This window comes from Gopherus flavomarginatus, chromosome 2, assembly GCF_025201925.1.
Source record: "Gopherus flavomarginatus isolate rGopFla2 chromosome 2, rGopFla2.mat.asm, whole genome shotgun sequence".
Taxonomy (NCBI): Eukaryota; Metazoa; Chordata; order Testudines; family Testudinidae; genus Gopherus; species Gopherus flavomarginatus.
The window spans coordinates 252,070,906-252,086,681 of NC_066618.1; the positions used below are offsets into that span (position 1 = coordinate 252,070,906).

At 45.3% G+C, this 15,776-nt stretch overlaps 2 protein-coding genes across 6 annotated transcripts in view; one reads left to right on the top strand and one right to left on the bottom strand.

Moving 5' to 3' along the window:
• The window catches only part of WWP1 (WW domain containing E3 ubiquitin protein ligase 1), a 186,437-nt gene that overhangs the window by 103,737 nt on the left and 66,924 nt on the right, over positions 1–15,776 (top strand). For all 4 annotated transcript variants that reach the window (XM_050940711.1, XM_050940710.1, XM_050940713.1 and 1 more), the window contains exons 18-20: positions 4,875–5,008; positions 5,097–5,237; positions 8,496–8,616. In XM_050940711.1, the coding sequence (XP_050796668.1) occupies positions 4,875–5,008; positions 5,097–5,237; positions 8,496–8,616 (396 nt within the window). The remainder of the gene's footprint in view (positions 1–4,874; positions 5,009–5,096; positions 5,238–8,495; positions 8,617–15,776) is intronic.
• LOC127045341 (uncharacterized) overlaps positions 1–15,776 on the bottom strand; it is a 53,274-nt gene that overhangs the window by 7,452 nt on the left and 30,046 nt on the right. The gene's annotated exons all lie outside the window — the stretch shown is intronic.

The following is a 15,776-nucleotide window of genomic DNA, read 5'->3' on the forward strand; positions in this document are numbered from 1 at the left end:
TCCATTAAATGTGTGCCATATTAATTTTCTATCATTCTAGTTTTTTAATCAAATGGTTGAATGGTACCAAGTAAAATGGTTTACCGGAATCTAAGTATATTGCATCAACTCTATTATCTTTATCATCCAAACTTGTAATCTTTTATTTTAAAAAAATCGTTAGTTTTACACAATCTTTTCCATAAACTTAGGTTGATGGCATTAACTATATATATCCTTGAATTCTATATTAATCAAGTCAGGTATCAGCTGCTTCATTGTCTTACCCAGATTTGTTGTCAGACTGAGAGGGATACAATTATCCAGGTAATCCCATTTACTCTTTTTAAATATTTTAGCTTTTTTCCAGTCTTCTGGAATGTATCCTGTGTTCGAAGACTTATTGAAAGCCAGCATTTATGGTCCAGCAAGCTCTGCAGCTGGCTCCTTTAAAACTCTTTGATGCACATTATCCACACCTGCTGATTTTAAAATGTCTGATTCAGTACCCTTGTGCTTATGTATTGTAATTACATGATCACATCCTACTTTTTTTCTACATGATCCTTGCCTCATTCAGGGCAGAGGATGGGACAGTGCTATGGTGCTGAATCAGGGTTGTATAGTAAATGAGGCTGTAGGACCCTGATTCATTTGCTGTAAAAGTTTGAAGATATATAGTGAATGAGAGGGGATTTCAGGAAAAGAAAAGATGCTTGTGATGCTTCTTGAGGCTTTTAGGGCTGTGAATTACCTTGTTGCCACCTACCTCTAGTGTGAGGGAGTCCTGCTTGTACTAAGTATCAGAGGGGTAGCCGTGTTAGTCTGGATCTGTAAAAGCAGCAAAGAGTCCTGTGGCACCTTATAGACTAACAGACGTTTTGGAGCATGAGCTTTTGTGGATGAATACCCACTTCGTCAGATGCATGATGAAGTGGGTAGTCACCCATGAAAGCTCATGCTCTAAAACATCTGTTAGTCTATAAGGTGCCATAGGACTCTTTGCTGCTTGTACTAGTTGGTTGTTAGCTCCCTAACGCAACCAGCCTGTCAGCTCCTCAAGCACTGTTCTTTGGGCTGTTAAGCCTCCCCGGACCTGCTTTGTTTAAGCCCAGAGTCCCTTCATAGATACTGTGGTATCCAGCCGCTAATTACTGGATACCCAAAGAAATCCCAGATCCCTTGTTCCCAAAGAAAGAACTGTACTCCAGTTTACCAGATTTGCCTTAGCCCCCTGTTTCTGTATTACACACAGCACTTGAGTTCAGTGATAGCAAACAAAATAAAATTGATTTAGGAAAGAATAGATTCAAATGGAAACAAGTGCAAGTGATGTAAACAGATGATTTCATATAAAACAAAATCATAAAACGCGAACTAGGGCCTATACTTATTAATAGTTACCTTTCCTATCTCTAAAAGTAGATTCTCACTGCAAAGTGCTTGATAGCCCGAAGAAGCTAGGACCCAGTCTTTCATGAAGCAATGCCAATCATCAAAGTACCTCCTCAGTGAATGGATCTAGAGTGTCTCTCTCTCCACCATGTAGTATACTAAATCAGTCTTTTGTCTTTATTCATAGACAGAGTGATCCCCTTACTATTGTGTTTTTCCTTTTCCTTTTTATGTGCTTTCAATGTTATATTTTGTCTTGGGTGGCTTTCCATTGTCTTTTTGAGTAGATGCAAAGGTAGACAATCGAGACAATATGTTACATAATTGATTAGGCAGAGAGGCGTGACAACTCCCTTCTACATAAGTGGGCCATCACAAGACACATTATTCCCTGGTGACTCACTTTCACTCCAAGATCATATGGGCATAATTTTCAGTATAGTTCCATTATTCCTTAAATATTACCTGTACACACACCTCCCAATGATTAAGTTACAAGCTTTCACATGGTACCCTTTATGAATAAATACACAAAAGCAGTGTATTAGGTGTAGTGAGCTTGTCATGTCTGAGACAGGCTTGTAAATAACAATGAATCCTTTGCCAGTTGGTACCAATGGACCTCTGTCACAGTGGTCTCCTGGTGAAGGCAGTTAAATGCCATTCTGAAGAAACAGATTCTACTCTTGACTGTGTCATGAAGTTCCTTTGTAATGGATGGCATGTTACTTAAAACCAGAATTTTCACAGGTGGTCACTAATAGTATGTTTTTCATGTTTTGGGTGTCCAGTGCAAGACATCTGGGTCCAGATTTGGAGAAATGTTGAGCACTCACAACAGCAACTAAAGTCAAGTAGAGCTCTGCTTTGAGTATTTAAAACGTACTCTTAAAAAAAAATCAGGCTCTAGGTGTCTGAAGTTAAGCACCCAAAATTAGTGGACATGTTTGACAATTTGGGCTTTAATCTATCTGTCCCTCCATTCTCTAGGCAGAAAATGGGGAAATTATCTAATTACACAAGGATTTTGTGTAGTTAAGTTCATTAGTGCTTTGAAGCACTCTGATACTTTGGGTGAGAGCACTATAAAAATATAGTGGAGGAAATAAACAATTTTGTATTCCATACATGGTTTGAATGGTGTTAGGTAAATAAGGCTTAGGGCCATGCAGCGCATGTGTAGGGTAAAAAGAATGATTCCATAAATGAGGCAGGGATGCTGTGGAAAAAAGTAATACGTGTTTTTAAAAACTGTGTCATAATACATATGGCTGAATTAAGTTTGCACAGGTAATCTTAACTCTGTCATTTCCTAAATTTTGAGGGCTTGACTTTGCAATCTTAATGTTCTTTCAACATAAGTTTTTATTTATTTATTTACTTACTTACTGTGAGCAGAGGTGGATTGGTTGTGTAATTTCCTAGGTTTTCAAAAAAAACAAATTCCATCTGGCATCAGACTGACACCTACATGAATCATAAGCAGATCTGGAATCTTTAGGTTCCCATAAAGACCTCTGCTACTTGAGCTAATGGTGTAACTGATAGCAATAGTAGGTTATCATCCTCTGAGTCAAAAAGCACTAGAGAGAGAGATGTGTGCCAGTGGAATTCACAAGTATATGCTACCAGCAGAGGAATGGTGAGACTCAAAAAACTTGGCTTCCATTCTAGGCTGTAAAGGGGAGTATGTCCTAGTAGGCACAGACCTATGTGTACACTCCCCCTATGCTGGAACCCTTCTGTCCCATCTCCTTCAAGTCCCTGTCCCAGTCCCATTTCATTTCCCACACCATCTCAGTCACCACTCTTCAGGATTGGGCTCCCTATCAGTCTCAATCTCCCTCCTGTACATGCCACTATCTGTTCTGAAGTGCACCAGATGTGACCAACTATAGCATACAATGTTCTGATTAGGGTAATGAAAGTAATCCTTGTAATTCCTCATAACAACTCTGATTCAGAGTGTATTATCTTGTGTGCAAGAATCAAACTGAGTTCAAACCAAAGATAAAGGTTTGGAATCACTGATGACCACAAAGTGGACACTCTTGGTCACCACTGCTACTTGAGAAATCTGAACAATGCATACCTACATAAGGCCAAGTAAGCAACCTGTGAGGTGCTTGCTTGGCAAAGTTAACACAACTGAAAACAGTGTCTTATAGTGAGAAATGTGATGCAACCTTAATAATAGGTAGCGCTACCAGTTCCACCTGTAATAGAGAGATACTAATCGAAGATGGCAGTCTACTTAATTGTTAGGATTTTTTTCCCCTAAAATTAAACATTTCTGGCTTGGTAGCTTGTGGTGCAAAAGTACTTTATTAGAAGTGATTTGAATGAGGTAAACGGTAAAGCATACCATTTTTGAAGGTCACTTCAAACGTAAGAGTCACTCTGAAAGAAATGCAGACATTTGTGAGAAGAGATATTAGGGATAATAAGGTGAGGATCATTGGCTAACTGTAGGAGTGGAAAATAAAAAGAAACGAGGTCAAAGGTAAGAGCTGACATATTTAAAGGCAAGTAATTTGTAATCAAAATCTATTTGAAGTGAGTAGTGAAATGTTTATCAAAACTTAATTTCTCAGGCATGTAATAATAGGATGAATACTTTTTAAAAGTCTGCATACATTGAAATGTAGCTTTTAGTCTTCTGGCAGGTCCAGAGAGCTTCTTAACTTTTGGTATACATATTTTTATCAGTAATGAAATCCCAACTGCTGCTTTTTTTTGTTAGCGTTCTCTCAGTGACAAGTAAATATAAGCAACACAGCTTAAAGTGAATCATCTTAGTGAGTAAAATGTAGTGGATCAGAACTGAGCAAAATTAAGGGTTTCACAGAAGAGAAAGTGTATTCTTTTATGTTTGTAAAGTGCTTAGCACTAGTTACTGCTATGTAAAGAGCAAATAGAATTAATAACCAGAGCAGATCCTGTGTGCGTACAGATGCATATGCGCACGCACACACTCAGAAAATAGGAATGACAGTAAAAGATTTCATTCAAAGAGTCAATTTCCAAAGTCTATTTAATTGACCCAGGAGGAATCTCTTCCAGGAGCATTTCAGTGATTGAGTTTTAAAAATCTTGTTTACATGCTGTGATATATATATATAATTTCTAGATAGAGCAGGAGTACCTTAAGAGCATCAAGTGACAATTGGTTTTAAGCACCCATGCCAATGTAGCTTATGAAAAAATGTTAGATGATTTCTGTCAGGTTTACTGTTACATAAGAAAATAATATACCTACGAATTTACAACTTATGTAATTATAAAGAATCATTGCCAAACCAAATATCTATCAAAATGTTATTAGTTTCTTTATACTCACCACTTTATGGGTCTTTTTTGAAAAATCTAAGTGCTACTCTTGGTGGACAATTCTTTTCATCTGCTATTTATGTAACTTCTTTTCCGAAAGATTACTTGAGCCATGCTAAAATGAGTTGAAGCAATTGTCATTTAAACTTTTTTCTTCCTCCCCTCTATAGGCATTGTTTCATGGCAAATTTATTGACACGGGTTTTTCTCTACCATTCTACAAGCGCATGCTAAGTAAGAAACTTACTATTAAAGATTTGGAATCTATTGATACTGAATTTTATAATTCCCTAATTTGGATAAGGTTTGTAGATTTTTTTTTTCAGATGTTATAGATAAAAAAAAAAGTTAAATTTTTATATTTGTTTGATTTTACTTGTTTCTTTCCACAGGGACAACAACATTGAAGAGTGTAATTTAGAAATGTACTTCTGTGTTGACATGGAACTTTTGGGAAAAGTTACTTCTCATGAACTGAAATCAGGAGGGTCAAATATCTTGGTAACTGAGGACAACAAAGAAGAATACATTGGGTAGGCAATTACAGTAACTCCTCACTTAGTCATCCTGGTTAATGTTGTTTTGTTGTTACGTTGCTGATCAATTAGGGAACATGCTTATTTAAAGTTGCTTATTTAAAGTCCCTTGTAACGTTGTTTGGCAGCCGCCTGCTTTGTCCACTGCTTGCAGAAAGAGCAGCCCGTTGCAGCTTGCTGGTGGGGGCTTAGAACCCGGGTGGACCAGCAGCCCCCCATCAGCTCCCCACTCCCCTAAGTTCCCTGTGCGGTAGCCTCCCAGCAGGCTATCAGTTGCTAGCAGTTCAGCTGTCCCTCCCCCCATCTGCCTTGCAGCAGCTCCCAGAAGCTTCCTGCTTTCTGTGCTGAGCAGGCAGGGGGAAGACAGGGACTAATGTCAGGGTGTTCGCTTGCTCCTGCCCCCCACTTACCCCATCTCCACAGAGCAAGGGGGACACACGACAAGACTCAGGACGCAAGAAGCTTGCTGACAGCAGCTGCTGTCTCAACTTGCTGATCTACTTAAAAAGGCAATGTACTTAGAGTGGGGTTAATGTACTTAAAGGGTCTCCCCTCCCTCCATTTGTGCTGCCTTGTAGAGTATGAGACTACATTAACAACAATGTGCTAACCCTTGAGGGCTCAGCCGAGTGCTAGTTCATCATTTACCAGTAAGGCATTCCCTGGAAAATATCCCATCCTCTGACTTCACCATATCAACCAAGCTTCACAATTGTCATTGCTGTGTACAATATTAAATTGTTTGTTTAAAACTTATAATATAGTCCTTTTTGTCTGGTGAAAAAAATTTCCCTGGAACCTAGCCCTCCCCCCCATTTACATTAATTCTTATGGGGAAATTGGATTTGTTTAACATCATTTCACTTAAAGTCACATTTTTCAGGAACATGACTACAACGTTAAGCAAGGAGTTACTGTATAGGAGTTTAAAAGAATGCCAAATATTTTTTAATTTTCTTCTGTTGCTTTAGTCAGGCTTTATTTGGCAAATTTATGACTGTTTTTCACTACATATTTAAGAAGCAGAAGCCAACCTGTTTGCTTTCTCCCCCTTCTTCTTTATACAGTCTTGGAGAGCTTTACTGAGTGGAGAGTTCACACATGATAACTTTGTATATCTTACTAAATACCGCATTTTTTTTGTTTTGTTTTTTAATTTCCTAGTCACTCATGACCTGAGTAGAGTATAGAGTGCCTGGGTATATAATGTGAACTGTATGGAAATTACATTAAAATAGACACATTTTGACAGTGAATTCACAGCTGTTCTCTGACAGTAAAGAAATGTAAACACTTGAGCACTCCTGGATTCAAATCCAGGTTTAATAAAGCAATGTGCTCCAGTGGTTATAGGTAAGGCTATGGTTTAGTCATGGGTATTTTAGTAAAAGTCATGGACGGGTCACAGGGCCGTGTGATTGCCCATGACCCATCCATGACTTATACTATAAATACCCCGACTAAATCTTGGGAGGGGTGGGGCAACCTGGGGGGGGGGCAGCGGGACCAGCTTCCAGGAGCAGCAGCTGCTCCGGCTGCCTAGGGACCGCTGCCTAGGGCCACCTGAGCAGCGGCTCGTGTGGCTGGCCCTGGGGCTGCCCCAATGGCTTGCTGCAGAGCCACTCCAGTAGCAGCCAGTGTGGCTGTCCCTGGGACCACTTGAGCGGGTGGCCCTGGGGTCAGCCACATTGGCCTCTGCAGAAGTCACGGAGGTCACAGAAAGTCACAGAATCCGTGACTTCCACAATCTCTGTGACAAACACAGAGCCCTAGTTATAGGCCCTTCTGCCCCTGTAACCCTTTCCTGTCTCTGTGCCTCTGTTCTTAGCTGCCCACCGAAGCTTCTGCTCTTCTCCTCCCTCTGATCCTATCCAAGCCCTCTTCCCCCTGCTTCTATTAAATCTCTCCTACTTTAACTAACATCCCTCTCCTCCTCTTCACCTATTTGCCCCATCTGCTTCCCCCCCAACACGTGTTCTCCTTCCTCTGATGCTGTGCCACCCATGTCCTGCAGCTCCTTCTCTCCTTGTCCATCCATCTGTACAACCCCCTACTCCTCAAATTGTGCATTCCAGTGTAGCTGTTGCTTCATTTTCCCACTCATTACCTGGATGCCAACACAGGGAGTACTAAGAGCACAGCACTAGCTCAGTTCCTGTACTCAGCTCAACAGCAACCCCCAGCAGCTGGGAGGAGCAGTGCAGGGAAAATCCTGCTCAGTTCTGCAGTCCTGGGCTGGAGCACACTATGCTGCTTTGTGGGGATGACATATGCGTAGTCCAGTCAGCACATTGGAGCTTAGAAGTTCTGGAGCAGCACACAGCAGACGAACTTCAGAGATTTTTTTTCTATCAAACTAACAAGTCTCGGAGCATGTGTGAAATGAGATTTTTAGAGGTTCTTAACTTGGCTTAATTTAGCAAACTTTCATGGAGATGATAAAAGTCACCTCTGACAGCAGAGTGATTTTCCTCTCCCCCCCCCCCACTCCTGCTAGATATAAAATCCCTGCTCCAAACTTGAAGTTTCTCAATTAAATGGTTGTATGTTTTTTAATTAACATTGGCTAGACAATGGATTTTCCCCTAATCATTGCATTTGGAAAAGATATAGACTATTTCAGTTTCTCCTCCCCCCCACCCCAAAAAAAAAAACAAAAACAAAAACAAAACAGCATGAGGCAGACATCCTGAATGGAATATGTCTGCAGTTTGACTAAATTAAAAGCAACTGAAAACAGGGTCTTATAATTGGAAGTGTTGGGCAGCCTGAGCTTCTGGGGAATTATCAGATCTGCCTATAATACTTCTTTTTTTGGCGGGGGGGGGAGGAGGAGTATATTTTCATAGTTAATGGAGACCGTCTGCACGCCACGATTATAGTAATTTTGAGGTAGCTCAAATGTTGTTTCTAAACAGGATAGTGTCCTTTTCTATTAAGAGTTTTCATCCTGAAGAGTGGCAGCACGGCGGTTGAAACATTGATGGTTCAGATTGCAGACTAGCAGTAATATAGAGTATAACTTTGGATAGGGAAAGGAATTCAGGATCAAGATACTGCTCTGAAGTTAGTGTTTATAACATTGTGGACCTGATTCTGCTCTGTTATACTGGTTTAAATCAGTAGTAACTCCACTGTAGTTTGTGGAGTTACACTAGTGTCAGAGAGAGTAGAATCAGACCCTAATATGTATAAAAGAGGTAATCTTCCCAGCACATTAATTATTTTCTCTAAAATTTCTTTTTTTTTCCCCAGCCTAATGGCAGAATGGCGTTTTTCTCGGGGAGTAAGAGAACAAACCAAAGCTTTCCTTGATGGTTTTAATGAAGTTGTTCCCCTTCAGTGGCTACAGTATTTTGATGAAAAGGAGTTAGAGGTGAGGATTTATATTGTTTTATGTCTTTATTTTTTATTGTTAATATTTTGATATTCTTAGGAAGAATTGACTTAGGAAGAATTGACTGTATGGTATATGGATTGATTAATGAAAAGGTCATTATGAATCAGATATCCATAATGTACTGAGAAAATATATTTATATTTTAAATCAAATGGGGTCAGGACTTCCAGCTACTGCTACTATATAGTGATCTGATGAGGGAGGTGTCATAGCAAATTGCCAAAACTCGCTGGTTGCTAGATCCAGGGGCAGTGAATTAAGAAGATGTAATGAAAAGCTCTGCTCCTTATTGGTAAGTCCCATGTTCAGCTATTCTTTTTTTTACCTTCTTCCCAGTCTTCACACACTAAGCTCTTCTCCAATGAAGCAATGTTTGAAGATGAGAAGGAGCTGGCTTCCTGGACCCTGCCAGTCACAGAATTCAGCTAGTTCTTCATTATATTTAAGTGGCATTTTCTTGGAGCAGACTGTGATGTCAGGGTAGAGAGTAGGAGCTAAAACATCACCCTTTATTCAACTTGGCGAGCAATCCTCAGCTGCTGCCTCCTCGCCCCTGGACTTCTTTACCAGGTGCCACTTCAATCCAGCACCTCCAGCACCTCTAGTACCCAGCACCTCCCATCTAGCACAGAGCACCCACCCACCACCAGAAACTACTGCCATCAGGCATCAACCAGCCATGGTTACTTGCCTTGATTCCAGCCAAACAGTCCTCTACAGACACAAGGGAATTGGGGTTGTGGTATAAAAAGATTGTGGGAATGGATAATAAGAACCTACCTTGAGAACTGTTCAGGAGAGGGACTGTTCCTTCATTGTGTGTCTGTACAGCACCTAGTATAGTGGGCCCCTGATTCTTGAATAGTATTCCCAAAAGCTATTGCAGTACAAATAACAAATGGACATGACATTACTAGTCAATAGGCTAATGGTTTTAGACAGGAAGGAAGAAGTGACATGTTCTGCTTTGAGTAGATGCAGCCGTGTATTTCATTTATGTGTGTGTACACCCAGTGCACCGGAGCTGGAGAATTTTGCCGAGCCTTAACCCTACGAGATGGCGCTTGCATCTTATGCTCATAGCCCCACCACGGGCTATATGAGGGAGCGCCACCTCAACCCTTCTTAGTTCTTCTTTGACTGATCGCTCATGTGCATTCCACAGTAGGTGTGCGTGCTTGCCATGTGCACCCTGCCAGAAGTGACCCCTGGAGTGACGCCACCATGGCGTGGTATAAGGGGTACTGTGCGCTCCCCTCACCCCCAGTTCCTTCTTCCCGTCAGTGACGGTGCTTCAGAACTGCTGTGCTCCATTTCGTTGCTGTAGCCTTTCCCATTTGGACTGTTTAGTTCTGTAGATAGTTAGTACCTGTAGTTTTAAAAGTAAAAAATATATAAATCTATAATAGTAAAGTAGAAGAGCCTCTAATAACTGCTCCCAGGTTGGGACATGCCCCATGCCCTGGGCGTTAAGTCATGCGGCACATGTAAATAGCCTATGCCTATAAATGACCTGCACACTAGTTGCTTATGCAGTCTTGGAAAAACCCACATCAGCGACTGCTGCAAAATTTGCAGATAGTTTAAGCCCCATACTAAGGAGGAGCGGGATGTACGGCTCTAAGCCATATTGATGGAGTTGGCCCTGACCCCGACACTGCTGCGCCCTTCTGAATCGGCACCGAGCACCGTAGCATTGGTGCTCGGTGACCCAGTGGTGCCTTCCACCAGCCAGCACCACTCCTCATCCATGGGAGACACTAAGAAGACGAAGAAGCGATCATCTACGTCAAGACACCGGGACAAGGCTGGGGGCGAGCTTAGACCTGTGCTGGGCAGCTCTCAATCCCCCTCTGCCTCATGGCCTCCGACTCAGAGCGAAGTCGCCCAGCCCACTCTGAGCCGGCCTCCCCAGATGCCAGTGGCAACATACAGGTGGCCTCCATGCCAGAGGCCCTACAGACAGCTTGAGATGCAATGTCTCTTCCGGTATCGGCTGCCACGATCCCAGCGGCATACCAATCTAGAGGCAAACCAGCGCTCGGACCACTGCAGTCGCCACCTAGGCGGTACCGCTCATGGTCGCAGGAAGGATCCCAACTCTGCTGTTTGCTGAGTGACCACCCTGCTCGCAGCCCGCACCGGTCTCCGCCGACCCCCATCTGATTGGCTGCATGTCAAGCAACAGGTACTCAAAGCACTGCTCCGCATCTAGGGAGCACAGGCCTCAAGGTCAGAGCATGCCTGAGTGGGACTGGACCGATGGCACTGGAGGTCGCCAACTCCGAGAAGCCGCCGTAGCCCCTCGCAGTACAGACGTCAATGCCGCTCGCACTCTCTATCTTGGTCAAGGTTCCCAGTACAGCACCGCTCCCACAGCCCCAGGCATAGATCACTGGCAACCGGCCGCTGCAGATATACGCGACAGTACTCCCGCTCCTCTACACTTGACTCAGTCTTGAGCCCAGCCCTGCTCACGGCACCGCTCCTCATCCCTATCCCCATCACCAGATAGCGATTGTTTGTGCACCAGCCCAGCTTTCCCTTGGAGCCGGCAGTCAGCGGCCCAGACGAGCCCTCTCTGGTGCCGCAGCAAACGCAATGGCACCAGACTCCCTGGCCAGCGCCCTGGTACCAGTGGACCCGAGGGGCCCCGACGCAAACCCCACAGGTAGCTGGGGCCTCAGACAGACTGTCAGCTTCCCTCTCTCAACCCCTTAGGTCAACTGAGCACTTCTCCCTGGCCCTGCATTCAGAAGAGGACCAGGCGCTAGGGACTGCGGCACCGGTGGAAACATAAAGCACTGCACCTCCTGTCAATAACCTAGTCCCAGATTTGGACCTTAGCGTCCAAAATATGGGGTTTAGCATGAAAACCTCCAAGCTTAGTTACCAGCTTGGACCTGGTACTGCTGCCACCACCCAAAAAATTAGAGTGTTTTGGGGCACTCTGGTCCCCACAAAAACCTTTCCTGGGGACCCCAAGACCCAAATCCCTTGAGTCTCACAACAAAGGGAAATAAATCTTTTTCCCTTGCCCCCCCTCCAGGTGCTCCTGGAGAGATACACAGAAGCAACCTCCGTGAATCTAAGCAGAGGGAGTCCACCCTCTCTAATTCCAGTCCTGGAACAAAAAGCACTTCCCTCTTCACCCAGAGGGAATGCAAAGTCAGGCTAGTAAATCTAACACACACAGATTTCCCCCCTGACTACTTCCTCCCACCAATTCCCTGGTGAGTACAGACTCAATTCCATGGAGTTTCCCCACTAAAGAAAAAACTCCAACAGGTCTTCAAAGAAAGCTTTATATAAAAAAGAAAGAAAAATACATACAAATGGTCTCTCTGTATTAAGGTGACAAATACAGGGTCAATTGCTTAAAAGAAATATGAATAAACAGCCTTATTCAAAAAGAATACAATTTAAAGCACTCCAGCAACTATAGACACGTAAATACAAAAGAACATAAAAATCACCTATCTGATCTTTGGTACTTACAACTGGGAAACAGAAGATTAGAAAGCAGGAAATAGAAAAATCCTCCTCATAGCTGAGAGAGATTCAGGCAGACGACAAAGAACCCAGACACAAACTTCCCTCCACCCAGAGTTGAAAAAAATCCTGTTTCCTGATTGGTCCTCTGGTCAGGTGCTTCAGGTTACTTTTTTTTTTTTCAGGTGAAAGAGACGTTAACCCTTAGCTATCTGTTTGACACCTCCATTCTCATCCTCCCCAGATGAGGCCATCACGGCAGCACCTCCTCCTCCTCTGGTTCCCCAGAAGGACACAGAAGCCCACCAGGAACTCCTGAAAAGGGTGGCCTCAAACCTCAGTTTACAGGCTGAAGAGGTGGAGGAGCCATTGGACTCCCTCTTTGATGTCCTCTGAGTCACAGCGCCGGCTAGGGTGGCCCTCCCTCTCCATGAAGGGGTAGCAAAAATCTCCACTGTCCTGTGGCAGACCCAGTCTTCCTTAACCCCCATCTCTAAGAGGGCAGAGTGGAAATATTTCATGCCCGTTGGTGGGCACGAATATCTCTATATTCACCCTGCCCCCAACTCCCTGGTGGTTGAGGCAGTCACCCACAAGGAGTGCCAAGGCCAGCCTGATTCCAGTACGGACTGGAGGAGGCTGGACTCGTTTGGTAGAAAGCTTTATTTTTCTTCAAGCTTTCAGCTGAGGGTGGCAGACCAGCGAGCCCTGCTGGGCAGATACAGGGCTCAATGCCAAAGTTTATGAACTCTCTCCAGGAAGTGATAGGAAGGAGTATAAGGCCTTGGTGGAGGAGGGCACCGCTCCTGCTGGAGCAGCCCTTCAGGCAGCCTCAGACGCAGCAGAAATGGCTGCAAGAACCCTGGCCTCTGCGGTGTCCATGCAGAGAGCGTTGTGACTTCTCTTGTCCGGGCTGTCCAACGAGGCACAGAGCTCCCTGCAGGACCTCCCCTTCGATGGAAAGGCCCTGTTTGCGGAGCAAACGGACATAAAATTACATGGTCTCAAGGACTCTCACACGACCTTAAAGACTCTTGGGCTCTATGTCCCGGCCTCAGCCAAAACTAGGTTCAAGCTTCAACAGGCCCCCAGCCAAGTCACCCACTCCCGACATGAACCTTCTTTCAGAAAATCTAGAACCAATAGGAAGTGTCCACAGTGGCAATCTCAGTTTGCCCCCCAGCCTGACCCATCTAAGGGCAGGCAGGTGGATAAGCGCCCATTTTGATGGGATGCCCGGGGACAACTTACCAGTCTGCACCAGGGATCTGCCCACCCTACCCTTCCTCAACTGTTTCTACGCATTCCTCCCAGGCTGGTCACTGCTGACCTCAGACTGCTGGGTCCTTAACACCATCTTCCAGGGCTGTATTCTCCAATTTCTTTCTACCCACCCTCCCTCCCCAACCTTCTTCAGGGACTCCTCTCACAAGAGCCTCTTCGGGCAAGAGGTGAGGCAGCTCCTTCACCTGGGAGCGGTGGAGGTAGTGCCTGTGGAGTTCTGATACAAAAGGTACTACTCTATTTCACTTATCCCAAAGGCCAAAGGAGGCCTCACGCCCATTCTAGACCAGTGAGGTCTAAACCAGTACATGGCAAAACTCAAGTTCCGCATGGTCTCCCTGGCCTCCTTATTCCCTCTCTGGATCCCAGAGACTGGTACGCCACCCTCAATCTCTGGGACGCATACTTCCACATTCACATATTCAAGGGCCGCAGGTATTTTTTCCTCTTCACAGTAGGACAGGAACGCTGTCAGTTCACCATCCTCCCATTTGGCCTCTCAATGGCATCCTGACTTCACAAAGTGTATGTCTGTGGTGGTGGCCTACTTCAGACGTCAGGGAGGTCCAGATCTTCCCCATCTCAATGACTGGATGGTCAAAGGCAGCTCCAGGTCACAGGTACAGGACCACATAACACTCCTCCTGTCCATGTTCACCACGCTGGTACTGTTGGTAAACAACATCAAATCTACAACAAAGAGTTCATTGGCGTGATTCTCGATACAACATTGGCCAGAGCTTCCGTCCCGCCAGACAGGTTCGAAATTTTGAGGGATCTCATCAGGGCGATCACGAGGTTTCCTGTGACAAGTGCCAGCGCGTGCCTCCAGCTCCTGAGTCACATGGCAGCATGCACGTATGTGGTATTCTATCCCAGACTCAGAATGTGGCCCCTTCAGCTCTGGCTGGCCTCGACATTCTCCTGGTCCAGAGACAGGTTGGACATAGTTGTCACCGTGCCAGAGTCTGTACTAGCCTCCCTCCTTTGGTTTACCACCCTGGAGAATGTGTTCTGAGGGGTCTCGTTCAGGAGTTGTTCACCAATCATGGAATTGGTATCCGATGTGTCAGACTTGGGGTGGGGAGCCCATGTGGGAGACCTCCATACCCAAGGCCTGTGGTCTGTGCAGGAGCTAGGCCTGCACATAAATGTCAAAGAACTCAGAGTAGTCTGGCCTGCATGGCTTTTTGCTCATGCCTTACAGGCAGGGTAGTCAGAGTTCACAGAAACATGGCCTTGATGTTCTACATCAGCAGGCAAGGCGGAGCTCGCTCCATAACCCTCTGCCAGGAAGGCCTCCGGCTGTGGGATTTCTGCATTGCCCACAATATCGACTTGGAATCCCACCTCTTACCAGGCATCTTGAACTCTCAAGCGGATCGCCTGAGCTGGGACTTCTCCACCCAGCACGAGTTGTTGCTGCACCTGGGGATGGCTCACAGGATCTTCCAAACGTGGGGCACTCCCCAAGTAGACCTCTTCACAACCTGGCAGAACCGCCGGTGTCCCCAGTTTTGCTCCAGGAGGGGCCTGGGCAAGGGCACGATTTCCGACAACTTCCTTCTGTCCTGGTCGGGCCAGCTGCTGTATGCCTTTTCCTCAAATCTGTTGATCAGCAAGGTCCTGGAAAAAATTCAAGATGGACAAGGCTCGCGTCCTTATGATTGCCCCGACATGGCCCAGACAACACTGGTATGGAACTCTGAGGGACCTGTCCATTGCCCTGCCCCGTGGCTGCTGCCAACCCACCCAGACCTTTTTTCTCAGGACCAAGGTCACCTCCTCCACCCCAGCCTTGCAGCCCTCCACCTCACGGCATGGTTGCTCGATGGTTAGACCAAGAGGAAAGGACCTGCTCGAAGGGTGTTCGCTGCTCAAAGCAGGAGGCCCTCCATGCGTCAGGCTTACCTGGCAAAATGGTCAGGGTTCTCCTGATGGACTGCTAATCGCGGCATGTCACCAGTGGCTGCTCTGCTCCAGCTAGTACTGGATTTCCTCCTTCATCTCAGAGCCCAGGGTCTAGCGCCATCGTCTATCAAGGTGCATCTGGCAGCCATATCGGCCTTCCACCCGCCTGTGCAAGGCCATACATTATTTTCTCACACCATGACCAGTCAATTCCTTAAGGGCTTGGAGCTCCTCTTTCCTTATGTGAGGCCCTCTGTTCTACAGTGGGACTTGAACTTGGTTCTGGTCAGGCTGACAGGCCTCTATTTGAGCCACTTGTCACATGATCCTGGTTGTACCTTTCATGGAAGGTAGCCTTTCTTGGAGCAATCACGTCTGTTACGAGGGTCTTGGAGCTCTGGGCCCTGACCTCTGAACCCCCGTATACAGTGTTTCACAAATAAGGTCCA